The following is a 15,630-nucleotide window of genomic DNA, read 5'->3' as shown; positions in this document are numbered from 1 at the left end:
CAAATAAATTGCTTCGTTTGTGCTTAATCCTCTGGAAATCTTTGCAGCAAGAACCTGACAGACTTCAGCACCAGTATTGGATTTCATTCCCGCTTAATGATGGGTCTGAATTGTTTGAGTTGTTCTGTAGGCTAGACTGTACTTCAGAAGTTTTAGCGGTTGCCATTAGAAACACTGCCTCTCCATTCTTTTCCAGTTGACTCAAAAGTCAAAACTGAGTTGTTGAATTTCTTGATGGCTTTTTTTATAAAAAAAAAAAAAACATTTTGAGAAATTTTGCATGAAGTGAGATAGGGATATGGCAAATGAAATCATTTCTGACAGCTATCTGGTTTCAATCAAATAAGCTAATATTATATTTATTACTACATGCTGGCATTTTATTCCTTTTTAAAAATAAGTAATGTTTCAGTAATATTTTTTTAAAATAAAGGAGTCCTCCTTTTCCCATTATAACTAGATTGCCCCTTTCTGACAGGTGTTCATAGTTCCCTGTTTATAGGCAGTTGTTTATAAAATTAGTAGGGAGTTCATGTGTTGACAATGTAAAAATGAGAACATTCTTGGATTATGATGGTATTTTATTAGAAAAACAGCAACAGTTTATTGCACACTGAATTAATGAATTGAAATAACACAGTCACGAGAATCATTGATGATGTAAAACATCTTTTTAATATAAGATAAAATGGAACGTTCATATTGCTGCCTTCTCAAACCTGGTGCCCTCTATATTTTGAACTATAATTCCCACCAGCCCAAGCCAGCATGGCCAATGGTCAGATGATGGGAACTGTAGTCCACAGAGTACCAGCTTGGAGAATGCTAAATGGAATTTAGTTATTCAAAGAGGGCTGGTTCTTAGTATTTTTTTTTTTTTTTTGCATTAACTTTTTCGTGTAATTTTTCAAATTGGCAACACTGTATCTGTTGCTACTATTTATATTATGGTAAGGTGACAAATATACTTTTAAAGGCAGCAACCTGAATATGGTTTAAAGAAACAGTACAGATGGTTTTGCCTGCTGTTATAAAAAGAAATACACTGGTAAAAAATAGAGTAGATTATGGTCTTTGTTAGGTGGCTACTGCAGAAACCCACATTTTGGGGTTATTATTAGGCTTGCTTGGTCTTTTCCTTGGTCCTTAATTTTTTTCCTGATGATTTCCAACAGCACAAACCTGCTTGTCAAAATGTAAACCGATTGTGAGTAAATATGCTTAGGAATGTAGCATATATATATATCTATATACCCATCATGGTTTTAAGAGCAGCGGTGGACAATTACCTTATTCTCTGTGTTGAAATCCGGCTTTATATTGTATTCAACTTCTATATAAGTATGATGTATAAAAATGATGTTATCTATTTCTGAAATGATGGTGTAGCATTACACCTGATGCTGTGTGAGTTCACAATGCAAAGTCTTGACATTCAAGAGTGCTTTCTCATTTAATTTCCAGACAGATGCCAGTAGTAAATCTATATTTTCAAAAGTGATGGTAATAACAAGTAAGTTTTTAAAAATGTTTTAAAGCTTTAATACTTTAACACTGTTCCCTTGCTAATTTTTTTGTTCAACTGTTGATTGAAGTACTTTCTAATTTGGAGAGAGTATTAAGACACTGAGGTCTGAAATGCCCCACCCAGAACAAGTTGTGTGAAGAATATTGTTAGCATAAGCACATATATCATCAGTACAGTTAGTGGTTTGAAATTTAGAACTGAGGAGTAGTGGGGGAATATTTTTTCACTGGGCGGTATCTAACTACAGTAATACCTCTGGTTGCGAACCGTCCTCCTTGTGAACATTGGCGGGTTACAAGCTCAGCTAACCTGGAAGTAGCTGTCCTGGTATCAAACTTTGCCCCGGGATGCGAGCGAAAATCACACGCCAGAAGCATGCGCGCAGCCGGAGGCCCTGGAACAGATTAAGTTTGTAACCAGAGGTACCACTGTAATATGTTCTGTCAGATGCGGGTGGTGCTGTGGGTTAAACCACAGAGCCTAGGACTTGTCGATCAGAAGGTTGTTGGTTCGAATCCCCGCGATGGGGTGAGCTCCCGTTGCTCGGTCCCTGCTCCTGCCAACCTAGCAGTTCGAAAGCACGTCAAAGTGCAAGTTCCACCCATAGATTTGTATGAAGGTAGATAGGTATAGTTCCGGTGGGAAGGTAAACGGCGTTTCCGTGTGCTGCTCTGGTTCGCCAGAAGCGGCTTAGTCATGCTGGCCACATGACCTGGAAGCTATACACCGGCTCCCTTGGCCAATAAAGCGAGATGAGCGCCGCAACCCCAGAGTCGGTCACGACTGGACCTAATGGTCAGGGGTCCTTTACTATGTTTGCCATAGTCTTAAGAGCTTCAAAGTGGCCCATCGCTGAAGCTTGCCAGCCACAGTAGAAGCTAACTACAACTGGTTTTGGGGTGGAGTTTTTGTTTGTTTGTAAGTATTAGGCTTCTTAATTTTTTTTTCTATTAAGTGATATAAAAGTCCCATTGAACCTAAACAAATTTCACTTCCTTAAAGGAAACTTGCCAGATCCTGGCAAAGCACAAGATTTCATGAAGAAATTCACGCAAGTTCTCGAAGATGACGACAAAATTAAGCACCAGTTGGAAACACTTGTTAGCCCAACATGTTCATGCAAACAAGCTGAAGGATGCGTGGTAAGAATAGGTATTAAAGCATAACTTTTTGGTTATTGAATTGTCTTGTCTGTCAATTAACTGTTGGCTAACATTGAATATTGCAGCGAGAAATTACAAAGAAGCTAGGAAATCCCAAGCAACCTACAAACCCATTTCTGGAAATGATAAAGTTCCTGCTGGAGAGGATAGCCCCTGTGCACATTGATACAGAATCTATCAGGTACCTCTTTTCACTTAATTTAGTGGTAAAATTCAATAAAACTGGCAGGAGGTATTGCACAGACAGGTTTATTATTGATGAGAAAATTTACTTTATTCCTCTCTTGATGATTATATTATAAATAGTAATAACTATAAAGCTGAGACAAAGAAAATTGCAGAAATTAAATTTTTACCACTTTTCATAAGGAAGAATGAAGTAAGTCCTCTGAATAGGGAGAAATTTCAGGGGCGGAGGCCAAACATATTAGCAAAGTCTTGGGTTAGGGAGTTGCTTATGGTGGCAATAGATTCATTGTTTTAGAATTTTAATTTTTTGCACTAGGCATGAAAGGGTTTTGCAGTCATTGCTATTAGGAGCAGCAAGAGAGAGCTCTTCTGGGCAGCCGTAGTTTTCCCACCCCGAAGGCTGCTGAAATTATGCTACGTACTTTGTGTGTAGCATTTTTCAAGAAGTATGCAGGGCGGGTGGGGAATCACAACTACCCAGAAAAGTCCTCTTTTGGTGTCAGTGAATTCTCACAACATTACAGGTAAGATTTATTTTTTTTAAGGTAAGCATTTTCCCTTACAAAAAAACAATGAATAGGTACAGCTGCTCCACCCATGAAATCAACAAAATGGTTCTCCCAAATTTGTCACTTCCAAAAGAGGTAAGGTGTTGGGTTCATCACTAGTTGTAACCAGTAAAAACAGCAATAGCTGAAGTCCTGACCTTTGTGCATTTATAAAATGTTTATGATCAACATAATGGACATCACCTAAAATAATTTTTAAAAATCACTTTAAATTACTATTAATTCAGTGTTCTGGCTTTCCATTTAGGATGTTTGCTTAGCTATAAAAAACATAAAGGTAATAGAAAGTATTATTCATGGTAAGGTAAAGGACGGTCCTTTACTTTTACAAAGGCGACTATGGGTTATTCATAGTAGTACATCACAATCAGTACTGTCAGTTGAGATTTAATCAAAGCTTTTTAACAATGTATAGTTATTTACTTGCTAAGGAAGGAAAATGTCTATCTTAATATGTCATGCAACTTTAGCAAGGAATCAAAAAGGATTTTTTGGTACTAGTAATGCAAATAGCACTAGCTATAGCTCAGCAAGTATAAAATTATCTACTGGTGATTAACTTTGATCTTGTCCTTTGTTAGTGCCCTAATTAAACAAGTGAACAAATCCATAGATGGAACAGCAGATGACGAGGATGAAGGTGTACCAACTGATCAGGCAATCAGGGCAGGTCTTGAATTGCTTAAGGTAAAGAGCTCCTCCTGTAGTTAGTGAGAAGCATTATTGGAAAAATGGAAGCTGTGGTTGGGATGGTGTAAAGCAGGGGTGGCCAACTCCCAAGAGACTGCGATCTACTCCCAGAGTTAAAAAATGGCAGTGATCTACCCCCTTTTGGGGGGTTTGGGTGAAAGTTGTTGAGATTTTTTCAGGGAGGAGGTAAAATGTTGAGCTTTTTTTAGGGGATCCAGTTGTTCAGCTTCTTTGGGGGGAGCCAATGATGTGCTAGTTATCTACCGCAGACGTCCAGTGATCTACCAGTAGATCACAATCTACCTCTTGGACATGCCTGGTCTAAAGCATGAGACAAACTTGTGAGTATTATGTAGGCTGGGGTGTGTGTCATATTTAGGGTGCAGCTGCTGCATAGCCAGATCATATTATTGATGATAAATGGAGCGAATGAGTGCTATGTTAGTCTGTCTTGCCATATGTTCCCTGTGCATTTTAATTTTATAGTTGAGAACTGTTATATCATTTGGAGCACTGCCACTGGCTACAACTTGGCATTTAGTGGATGTATTTTTTGCCGTTGATTTCTCCTGGTATATAAAAGATTACTTAATAATTGAGCTGAGTAAATATAGTCATATAATGGTTTGGTTTGTATGGGGTGTTGTGAGAATAAACTTTAAAAGAACCATATTGCTTACTTTGCAGGTGCTTTCGTTTACACACCCTATCTCATTCCATTCAGCTGAAACTTTTGAATCCCTCCTGGCTTGCCTGAAAATGGATGATGAAAAGGTGGCTGAAGCGGCACTGCAAATTTTCAAGAACACGGGAGGCAAAATTGAAGAGGATTTCCCACACATCAGATCGTGAGTTAAATACAGTACCTTTAGGCCGTCCATATTAAATTACAGTTTTAGAATTCTTGGGCAGAATTTAGCTCTTAGGGAAGTCAGTAATGAAACACTTAATTTTGATGACGTCGGGTTGCACCTGTTGCTTCCACTAAATAACAAGGCGCTGTCACCACCCTGGAACAGAAACAAGCCAAAGTCTGGCTTGTGTTATATATGAATCTGGGATCGTGGTTTATTTCTCTCCCAAAAAATTCATAAACAGTAAGCAAGGAGCAAACCTTGGCTTGTAATTGTAGTTTGTTTGAAGAGAAACAAAGTATGAGCCTGGGTTCGCATATAAATGACAAATCGGACGGGCTTGTTTCCTGCCTAACGTAGCAGGAGTGGAGCAGGAAAGAAGCCAAGTGTGGACTTTTTGAGCAGGGCACAGCAACATGCTTCTCATTCATGTTAAAACATAGTTTATGTTAACTGTGGTTTAATTTTATCTGAGAACCAGGCCATTATGTTAAAACAAAGCAAGCTCTGCTGATGATAGTTGCCAGGACACAGCTGGAGATGATGTATTTCTGTTGAAATTGGTTGACTTTTATTTTTCACAGTCAACTTGAGGCCTGCATTGTTTGGCTGTCCTTAGCATAGTGCTGAGAGAAATGCTCCTCATATTGCTTAAAGTAAAAAAACAAAAAATATTTTAGAAAGGAAAGTCATAGATTTTAATACAAACGAGGCAGATATTTTGGTGCACCAATTATCCTGAGAGACTGGAAATACAGCCACGGATCTTCAAAATGATAACCACAGACTTTCAATCCCTATGGATTTTGGCTTGGTGGGTTTGCTCTCTGCATTCAGGGAAGACCTGTTTGGTTTTTTTCCAGACTACTGTGGAAGAAAAATTAAGTACTTGAATATAGCTTTCGTGTTTCTCCCCCTCCACTTTGAAAGAAAAAAAAAAAGAAACATTTTGACTGCTACATTTATATCTATTTAAAGCAAACAAAAGAAACGCGGCAGATATACATTAATAAAAAAAAAACTTTTTACTTTTAGTGCTTTGCTTCCAGTTTTGCATCATAAAGCTAAGAAAGGACCGCCTCGCCAGGCCAAGTATGCTATTCACTGCATCCATGCAATATTTTCCAGTAAAGAAACACAATTTGCACAGATATTTGAGGTAATTGGGGGGGTTTCTTGGTGGGGGGAGGGGAATTTTATAGCGCATTTGTATTTTTTCTGGGAAACTGCCATAACTAAATGCTTGATACCCGAAAATATTGCAGTTATGAGTGGAGTTAAAATGTGCTTCTTGAAGAACATTTGTTTCCATTCCTTGTTCTGTTTGTTTGGGGAAGAGCTATAACTCCCTGGTAGAACATCTTCCTTGCATGGAGACCATTCTGGGTTCGGATGAACTGAACTAGATGGACCAAAGATCTGACTCAATATAAGGCAGTTTCCTATGTTTCTGTGTTCTGAACAAAAGTGATTATCTTTAACTTAGTTCAACAGACTGCTAATTAAGGGCATGTCAATTAAGTTTACTTTCATTAATATTTATTAATACTTAATGGCTGTATTTATTTTTTAGCCACTGCATAAGAGTCTAGATCCAACCAACCTTGAACATCTGATTACACCTCTGGTTTCCATTGGCCACATAGCCTTGTTGGCCCCTGATCAGTTTGCTGCCCCATTAAAGTCCTTGGTGGCCACCTTTATTGTTAAAGACTTGTTAATGAATGACAGGGTAAGAACTTTTTTTTTTTTACTCATAACTTTATTTTTTACAGCAAGAAATTCAGAAACAGGAAAAATAAAGTACTACTTAAAATAATGTCTGCATAAACCTTTTCTTCACACAGGAGCGAAAAGCCTAAATATATTTTTCAGACTGTGTCAAATAAGCCTCCCTGGGTTAGTAACCAAATTACTTTAACCTAATATTAATTCAAAGCAGTAAATCCTTGAAAAAAATTCCCCATCATCTCTTTTTCATCCCTCCCTTCCCCCTTTTTATTAAAATACACACAACCAGGTTCTCTGCTATCACAAACAGGTACATGGATTCTCTTGAGTTATTACAGTGTTCATAAATTCAAAGCATGCATATCTCTGAATTATAATCCTGGATTTCAACTTTTATAAAGTGTCGCAAACACTGCATTTGACACAATGCTAAGTCAAGTTTTGTTTAGCTCTCGGGGGTCACAGAACATGTTTTTCCTTGCAAACATGATCATATATACAGCATTTTTTCCACAAGAGAAAACAAGCCAGCATTAGGTGTGCAGGATCCTAACTTACTCAACATACCATGGCTAAAACAAGCAATGGTTTAGCGTTGCTACCACTATAATCCATGCCTTCCGAGTATGTGATTTTTGTTGGTAAAAGAAAAATCCATTTAGCTTACATGGTTAAATTGGTGTATGCATAGGCACCCAGTCCTGTATTCTTGGTTTGGTTCACAAGAATAATATAATATATATCTATACAGAAGCTGTATATTAAGATGAAGTAGAGAAAAAACAGTGGTCTTCTCTGAATATTGTATATGAAACAAATTATATAATTTTATTCAGATGCCAGGTAAAAAGACAACTAAGCTCTGGGTGCCAGATGAAGAGGTTTCTCCTGAGACACTTGCAAAGGTGAGTCACTTAAATACTTGTATTTACATTATTATCTTCCTATCACATTTTTTTTATTTGTCTACAGTGCTACTTTTACTTTCTTTTTTCTTTTTTTTAAAATAATTTTTATTAACTAGCCAATCATATCAAATTAAATCATATCACATAAATTCCGAATTACAAAGCCGAATTTTAAATTTTGTTGGGGGGACCCATATTTCAAGATCCGAAGGGGGATTCTAATCATCTTCTTGCTGCTGCGTTAATGTCCCAATCAGTCCAAATCAGTCCAAACAACTACTTTTACTTTTACTTTCAGCTAATTTGTTCCTTTCTCTGTCTGATCTCCCACCCTTCTTAAAGTAGCTTTTTTGAGACTCTTTAAGATGGTACATGGTAGACACATCTTTTAATTTATTTATGAACTATCAGTAAATAACATGGTCATATTGCGCTTATGCGGCTTCCATTCAGTATTATTTGTTAAAATGGATGTCGTTATTTATTAAATTGTGGACACCATACATTTTACAGTTAGATAGCCAAGGCTTTAAAGCTTCTAATCAGATACAAGTATAACTACTTTCTCAGTAGTGGTGGTCTTAATCTTTGGCTTCACCTTATACAAAGGATGCTAGTTGTCCTCTGTTTAGAAAAAAAAGGTTACTATGTGAGAGCAATTGACACTACAAACCCACCTAAATGGCAGCTTTTGAAGGTTTATCTTTATGTGAATAGCTATGCATTCCTAGCCTGTCTTGATTGTATTCAGCATGACCTAGTGCTGTATACCATTATCTGTGCTCAGTGACAGATCTTTGGGATACAGGTAGGTAGCCGTGTTGGTCTGCCGTAGTCAAAACAAAATAAAAAAATTCCTTCCAGTAGCACCTTAGAAACCAACTGTTATTGGTATGAGCTTTCGTGTGCATGCACACTTCTTCAGATTCTTCAGATCTTTGGGAAATAGTGATATAATTGACTACTTAGTGTGGGAGACCCACTCTTTCCCCCATTTTGTGTTCATTTGATTCTGAAGAGCCTAAATATGGATTTACAGTGGTTTTTATATCATGGAATTGTTATGGTCCATGAAGAATCCATGAAACTCCAGTAACTTGAAGTCCAGTTCCTAATTAAATATAGCATTACATTTTTTCTTGCCTTTGCATTTTGTCCCCTGTCTTTCCTACTTTATCAGGCTTTGCAAGTCTTCCTTAGTCCTGTCAGTCATTCTCTATGTACCATTTTACTTCTCCTCGAGGCCTACCACACAGTCACTAAATACATGTTGTGTTTAATGACTTCTGTCTCTCTGGTAGGGCAGGTTTTTTTCTTATGGCTGGAAGAACAACAGCAAGACACTCACCAGGGTGGTAAAGAACAGATAACTGCCACAGAAGCCATTCTTGGTTGACCTTTCAAATATGGTGTGTGCTTCGAAGTAGGGCAACTTGGTCAGGAAGGCCTGCAAACTTAGCAAAGGCACAAAGGCAAATTCTGCAGTGATCACCATCCATTGACCATGCTGGCTGGATCCGATTAGAACTTGGAGACTGCTTTATAGTCTACTATCTTTAGTAGTCAGGGACGCAGGTGGCGCTGTGGGTTAAACCACTGAGCCTAGGTCTTGCCAATCAGAAGGTAGGCGGTTCGAATCCCCACAACGGGGTGAGCGCCCGTTGCTCGGTCCCTGCTCCTGCCAACCTAGCAGTTCGAAAGCACATCAAAGTGCAAGTAGATAAATAGGTACTACTCTGGCGGTAAGGTAAACGGCGTTTCCGTGCGCTGCTCTGGTTCGCCAGAAGCGGCTTGGTCATGCTGTACACTGGCTCCCTCGGCCAGTAAAGCAAGATTAGCGCTGCAACCCCAGAGTTGGTCATGACTGGACCTAATGGTCAGGGGTCCTTTTACCTTTGCCTTTATCTTCAGTAGTCAGTGGAACAGCAAGGTGAGAGGAAGGAGCAACTTACTCAAAAAGGAGAAGAGCCACAACTTGATGTGAATTAGCTTCTAAGCTGCTTTTGGTGGGATGGAGATAGTGTGTGTGTGTGTGTGTGTGTGTGTGTGTGTGTTCGTGTGTTCCTATTCACCAGATTATGCGGTTTCCTATAAAGCTTTTTTTTTTAAATGAACAGCATTTTTAGAAAAGTGTCCTGCTATGTAATTACAGAGACATTATATTGATCTACTGTACTTGTTATAATTTGCCTCTGCTGTTTGTCATATTTGTTTCAGATCCAGGCCATCAAGATGATGGTTCGATGGTTAATAGGAATGAAGAACAACCTCAGTAAATCAGGAACTTCTACCCTAAGGTTGTTATCAACGATATTGCACAGTGATGGAGACCTGACAGAACAGGGGAAAATTAGGTATATAAATAATGGATGGAAAGCTAGTTTTTGGGTAATTTATTTCAGCTGGCATAGAAAGTGGAAGCATGTTATATCTCTGATCCAGTGATATGCATGCAAAACAGAATGCTGCTGTGTGCTTCTGCACGTACGTGGTCAACATGGAGGGTGGTAGTGTTTAAACAGGTAATTGATGTTCTTAAACTGCCAACTGGGCCCTCTGTTTACTTGGCACATGTGGCTGTGGATTCCAAGTCCTCGAAGCTGTAGTAGATACTGTACCAGTTTTTCTTTCTTCTTAAGGAATTTTTGTTGTCATTTATCACTTTCAAAGCACATAAAGTTTGCTAAACATTGTGGAGAAATCAGAAGATAAGACCGTCTCTGCGCACAGACTTGCGGTCTAATACACTGTGCACCAAAGAAAAATGGAAGGAAAGAGGAAAGCAAACAAGTTTATGTCGCAATTTTTATAGTTTGAAATTGGCCCAGTTATATCTCAGCTTGTTAAGCTAAGATATGCAGAAGGTCTTTTTACCATGCACAGAGCCCCTTTGCCCCTCACTTCTCTGCAAATCACAAGTTAATCCAAAGTCTCTAACCAATCATTATTTTATGTTTTGTCTGAGCTTTGAAACAACCCGGGCCATGATTAAACCAATGTCAAACCATGTCCCAGAGCTTGGCAACCATAGTTTCCGGTTCAAACAAAAATGGAAAACTATGATTTACTGAAGACTTCCTGGATTAATTGTGGCTCATGGGAAAGGGAGGAGTGAAACAGCAGCATGCAGAGGCCTTTGGATCTTTAAAGTTTGAGTCTCGGATCCAAGCTCTTGGATACAGTTGAATCATCTGGATCATTCAAATGGAAATCTTTTGTTTTATTTTTCTGCTGCTATTATTTTTATTAGTTTTAGCTTTTAAATTAGGTTAGCTTATTTGTACCGTATTTTTTGCCCCATAGGACGCACCAAGTTTTTTGGGGGGGAAATAAAGAAAAAAAATTATTTCCCCCCCAGGCGCTTGTGGGGCCGGCAGCGGGGAGAAGCGCTCTTCTCCCCGCAGCCCGCCATCAGACCAGGTCCGGGGACAGCGTGAAGACGCGCTGCACTTCCCAGCTGTCCCCGGAGCTTGTGGGGAAGGCAGCGGGGAGAAGCACTCTTCTCCCCGCCGCCCGCCTTCAGATCAGGTCCGGGGACAGCGGGAAGACGCGCTGCGCCTCCCCACTGTCCCCGGAGCGTGCGGGGTTGGCGGCAGGGTCTCCCCGCGGTCAGCCTCCAAACCACTTCGGGAGACAGCAGGATGGCGGCATTCCGCCTTCCTCTGTCCCCTGACCTTGTGGGGCTGGCGCTGGGGCTCTCCAGGCTTCAGCGAAAGCCTGCATTCGCCCCATAGGACGCACACACATTTCCCCTTCATTTTTGGAGGGGGAAAAGTGCGTCCTATAGGGCGAAAAATACGGTATTTCTTTTTTTAAAGTTGTATTTATTTATGCAATTAATTGTTTTAATATATAATTTAAAAATTGTTAAAACAGGTAGCTCACGTCTTACATGGGGGTTACGTTCCTGGCCATCGCGCACATAAGCAAAATTGTGTAAAGCTCGCACGATCCCCCATAACTCACTCTACCTCCTGAGATCTGGTCGTTAAGCTTACTTACTGAGGTCTTGGCAAGTGACCTATCACACCCTCCCTGCAGCTTCACTTGCCCTCCTCCCCTTAGACTTTCTCAATCCTCTTCTAGCTGCTGCTGCTTCTCCTTCTTAGACTCCTGCTGCTCTTTCTGTTCTCTCCCGGCAAACCTACAAACTTTTTTTTGTTAAGCCCTCAAACTCGCTTATACATCTGGGTCTCCTTGTGCTGGGTTTTCCATGCTGCTGATTGGCTCTTTTCAGAGGCTGCTGGTGCTGCTCTTGCCATTGCTCTCACCTTGAAAGGAAGAGAAGGTGGGGGTGTTTCTGTGCCCAGACCCCCCGCTGCCCCATCTTTTGGCCCACCCCACCCACTTCCTATTGAATTAATTACTTCCCGGCCAAATGCAGAAAGCTGCAACCGCGTTAGTGAAATAAGAGTGAGATATGAGTTACCTGTACTTATTGTTCATTTGGTACACTGTGAGCCGCTTTGGACACAAATTTGGCATGCAAAGTGGCATCCAAATAAACTACTGATGGTGATATGTGAAGGCCAGCGCTCGTCTCTGCTTTATAAGCTGAGCTATGGTTGTTTGAATACTGCCACGCTGAGAAGGCAGATCATGTGATCTTGACAGGTGACCCTTCCTGCTTTTCGGGTACGTGTAATGGGGGTTGTGAGAAAACGAATGTGAGCCAAGCATGAAGAGCCTTTGCACAATAATCTAATGGTTAGTATCCTAATTAGCTCATATTCCGTTTCTTATTTTTCAGCAAACCTGATATGTCTCGTCTGAGGCTAGCTGCTGCGAGTGCTATTGTGAAGCTAGCCCAGGAGCCTTGTTATCACGAAATCATTACGTTAGAACAGTACCAGCTGTGTGCATTAGCTATTAATGTAAGTTAAACAGAAGGGCATTGCTGGGCATTTGCATGCTAATTATACATAGCTTGACACAGTCAAAATTTTACAGTGTTAACGTGTGCAGCAAAGTACGTTGGACTTCTAAGAAAAGGTGAACATATAGGGAACAAGTCATTGTTGTATAACATCTTTTTTTCCCCCCCAGGATGAATGTTACCAGGTTAGACAAGCATTTGCTCAGAAACTTCATAAAGGTCTAGCAAGGCTACGGTTGCCACTAGAGTATATGGCGATATGTGCACTGTGTGCAAAAGACCCCGTAAAAGAGAGAAGAGCGCATGCGAGACAGTGCCTTGTGAAAAACATCAATGTGAGAAGGGAATATCTGAAGCAGCATGCAGCAGTTAGCGGTAAGTACCGGCCTAATAATTTCTAGATTAGGTTACTGTGCTGTGCTGTATGTGGGGCTGCCCTTAAAGCCAGTGAGAGCCAGTGTGGTGTAGTGGTTAAGAGCGGTAGTCTCGTAATCTGGGGGACCGGGTTCGCTTCCCCGCTCCTCCACATGCAGCTACTGGGTGACCTTGGGGTAGTCACACTTCTTTGAAGTCTCTCAGCCTCACTCACCTCACAGAGTGTTTGTTGTGGGGGAGGAAGGGAAAGGAGAATGTTAGCTGCTTCGAGACTCCTTAGGGTAGTGATAAAGCGGGATATCAAATCCAAACTCCTCCTCCTCCTCCTCCTCCTCCTCCTCCTCTTCTTCTTCTTCTTCTTCTTCTTCTTCTTCTTCTTCAGTTTCCGGGAAGCTCCAGTTGTGTATGTGCAGGAGCAAGGTTTCTGACTGAAGTCGACTTTTGCCCAATATTGATGTCGTTGCCTCTCAGTTATTTCTAGGTTTAGGGCTGCAACTTTTTAAAGCCTTCAACCAGAAGTTGGAATCTTCTGGCCACCCGTATATATGCACTTGTCTTTGTGGACGTATTTGCATGAGATTGAAAATGATTTATATTTGAATCTATATAAATTGAATATTCTTCGATCGCTATTACGAAGCAATCCAAACCTTACTATTTCCCCCCTCAATTTTACACTTTCAGAAAAACTCTTGTCGCTTTTACCAGAGTATGTTGTTCCGTATACTATCCATCTTCTGGCTCATGATCCCGATTATGTCAAAGTTCAAGATATCGAACAACTGAAAGATATTAAAGAGTAAGACTTTCTAAAAAGATAAGATACATTATACAATTGATAGCATGTGTCAATCTGTTTTCATATGCTGATTTGTAGTTTGTATTAGTTTCGCTAAGGAAATCGTTTTTTCAATTCTCTCTTTTCCCAGACTAGAGAAATCAGTTAATTATTTTTAACCATTGTGAACAGAGAATCATTGAATTGTAAAGTTAGAAGGTACTTCAAGGGTTATTTAGTCCAACCCCCTGCAATGCAGGAAACTAAGCTAAAGCATCCAGGACAGATGACCATGCACTTTTGCAGAGTATATGGTTGTATTTTCTGACAGTTGTATATTTAATAAGGAATTTTTCTTTTAGGTGTCTTTGGTTCATATTAGAAATATTGATGTCTAAAAATGAAAACAATAGCCATGCATTTATCAGAAAAATGGTAGAAAACATCAAACAGACAAAGGATGCTCAAGGACCCGATGACCCAAAAATGAATGAAGTAAGTTGAATTAAAATAGTTTTAGACCTAACATGTCTCCATCCCAGGAATTAGGATAATTGAAGTGTGTGTGTGTGTGTGTGTGTGTGTGTGAGAGAGAGAGAGAGAGAGAGAGAGAGAGATCAGTTACTCTATTATGATTTTTGGACACCTGCACAGTGCCTGCCCTGTTTCAAGAGTACTATATTATTAGGTATTAAGCTTTTTGTGAAGGTTGGCTGAGCAGCTGTGATTATCTAGGATGTTCATGCACAATAAATAGACTCAATTAGTATCTATGTTATACGAATAAAACTTATCAACAACATGAACACATGCAAGCAAACCCATGCAAATAAGAGTGAAGTCTATGAACCACTGAGTCACAAGTCAGATTCATGCAACTCATTGATAGCTTCTGATTCCTTGGGGAAGTTTCTTTAACAGATTCCAGCTTGACTCAACAATAGGCACTGGCTCTCCCAAGATTGTTGTAAGATAAATGCAATCCTTTATTCTTGCTCTGTCATTCTTTCTATAATTGTAGGAATTTATTATAATCATAGAGAGAATCATAGACCCACAAGGGTCATCTAATCCAAACCCCTCCACTGCAGGAATCTTTTTGCCCAACACAGGGCTGCTGCTGCTGCTTCTTATCAGCTGTGCTTCACTGTGAGATAATGTTCAAAAATCAGCCTTGGCTCCAAAAATCCAAAGAAACAGTCCTTTATCATATCATAGGATGTTCATGAACATCCCAGCTGATTTGCTTGAATTGTGCTTGGCAATTGTATAAGATGTTCTTAAGCTGCTGCTTTATTGATGGTGTTACAAAATATATCTGAGCTTTTACATACAAAACTTGCTTTAATTATAGTACTCTAGATATTTTGACTGTCTCAAACAATAATTCTCTGTGTTTGACCCTTTCAATACCTTTTGTGTTATAATTCAGGATGTTTTCTGATAGTGTTCAAAATCACTTTCTTTCCCTCCCCCAGAAACTTTACACAGTGTGTGATATAGCAATGAACATCATAATATCAAAGAGCACAACATATAGTTTGGAATCGCCCAAAGACCCTGTACTTCCAGCTCGGTATTTCACTCAACCTGACAAGGTAAAATTTGGCTTGTGGATTGGGACCTTTCCTTGCTGAATTGAGAAGTGAAGCCTACAGGTATGGGTTAGCTCTTCTGGAAGGCAAGAACAAAGTTTTGACCCTGCTTTCCAGAAGAGGAGTGAAGCCTTACCTGCGTGCTCCACTCTTTGCTGACCAGAATAACATTTCATGGTAAGTGTAACTTATTACAAAGGGTAGCTGTTTTGTTCTATGGCATTGGTTCTCAACCTGTGGGTCCCCAGATGTTGTTGGACTATAACTCCCATCATCCCTGACCACTGGTCATGCTGGCTAGGAATGATGGGAGTTGTAGTCCCATCTGGGGACCCACAGGTTGAGAACCACTATTCTATGGTAACAAAACACAA

The 15,630-nt window shown here is 39.9% G+C and overlaps 1 protein-coding gene across 1 annotated transcript in view; it reads left to right on the top strand.

Annotated features, from left to right (window-relative positions):
* The window catches only part of PDS5B (PDS5 cohesin associated factor B), a 67,232-nt gene that overhangs the window by 42,037 nt on the left and 9,565 nt on the right, over positions 1-15,630 (top strand). The window contains exons 15-28 of the mRNA XM_081197858.1: positions 1,465-1,513; positions 2,531-2,670; positions 2,757-2,872; positions 4,031-4,136; positions 4,827-4,987; positions 6,029-6,152; positions 6,567-6,725; positions 7,561-7,629; positions 9,850-9,986; positions 12,383-12,506; positions 12,679-12,883; positions 13,568-13,682; positions 14,024-14,156; positions 15,140-15,259. Coding sequence (XP_081053984.1) covers positions 1,465-1,513; positions 2,531-2,670; positions 2,757-2,872; positions 4,031-4,136; positions 4,827-4,987; positions 6,029-6,152; positions 6,567-6,725; positions 7,561-7,629; positions 9,850-9,986; positions 12,383-12,506; positions 12,679-12,883; positions 13,568-13,682; positions 14,024-14,156; positions 15,140-15,259 — 1,758 coding nt within the window. The remainder of the gene's footprint in view (positions 1-1,464; positions 1,514-2,530; positions 2,671-2,756; positions 2,873-4,030; positions 4,137-4,826; positions 4,988-6,028; positions 6,153-6,566; positions 6,726-7,560; positions 7,630-9,849; positions 9,987-12,382; positions 12,507-12,678; positions 12,884-13,567; positions 13,683-14,023; positions 14,157-15,139; positions 15,260-15,630) is intronic.

Source organism: Podarcis bocagei, assembly GCF_964188305.1.
Source record: "Podarcis bocagei genome assembly, chromosome: 6".
NCBI lineage: Eukaryota > Metazoa > Chordata > Lepidosauria > Squamata > Lacertidae > Podarcis > Podarcis bocagei.
This window is presented reverse-complemented; position numbering and strand designations above follow the sequence as displayed.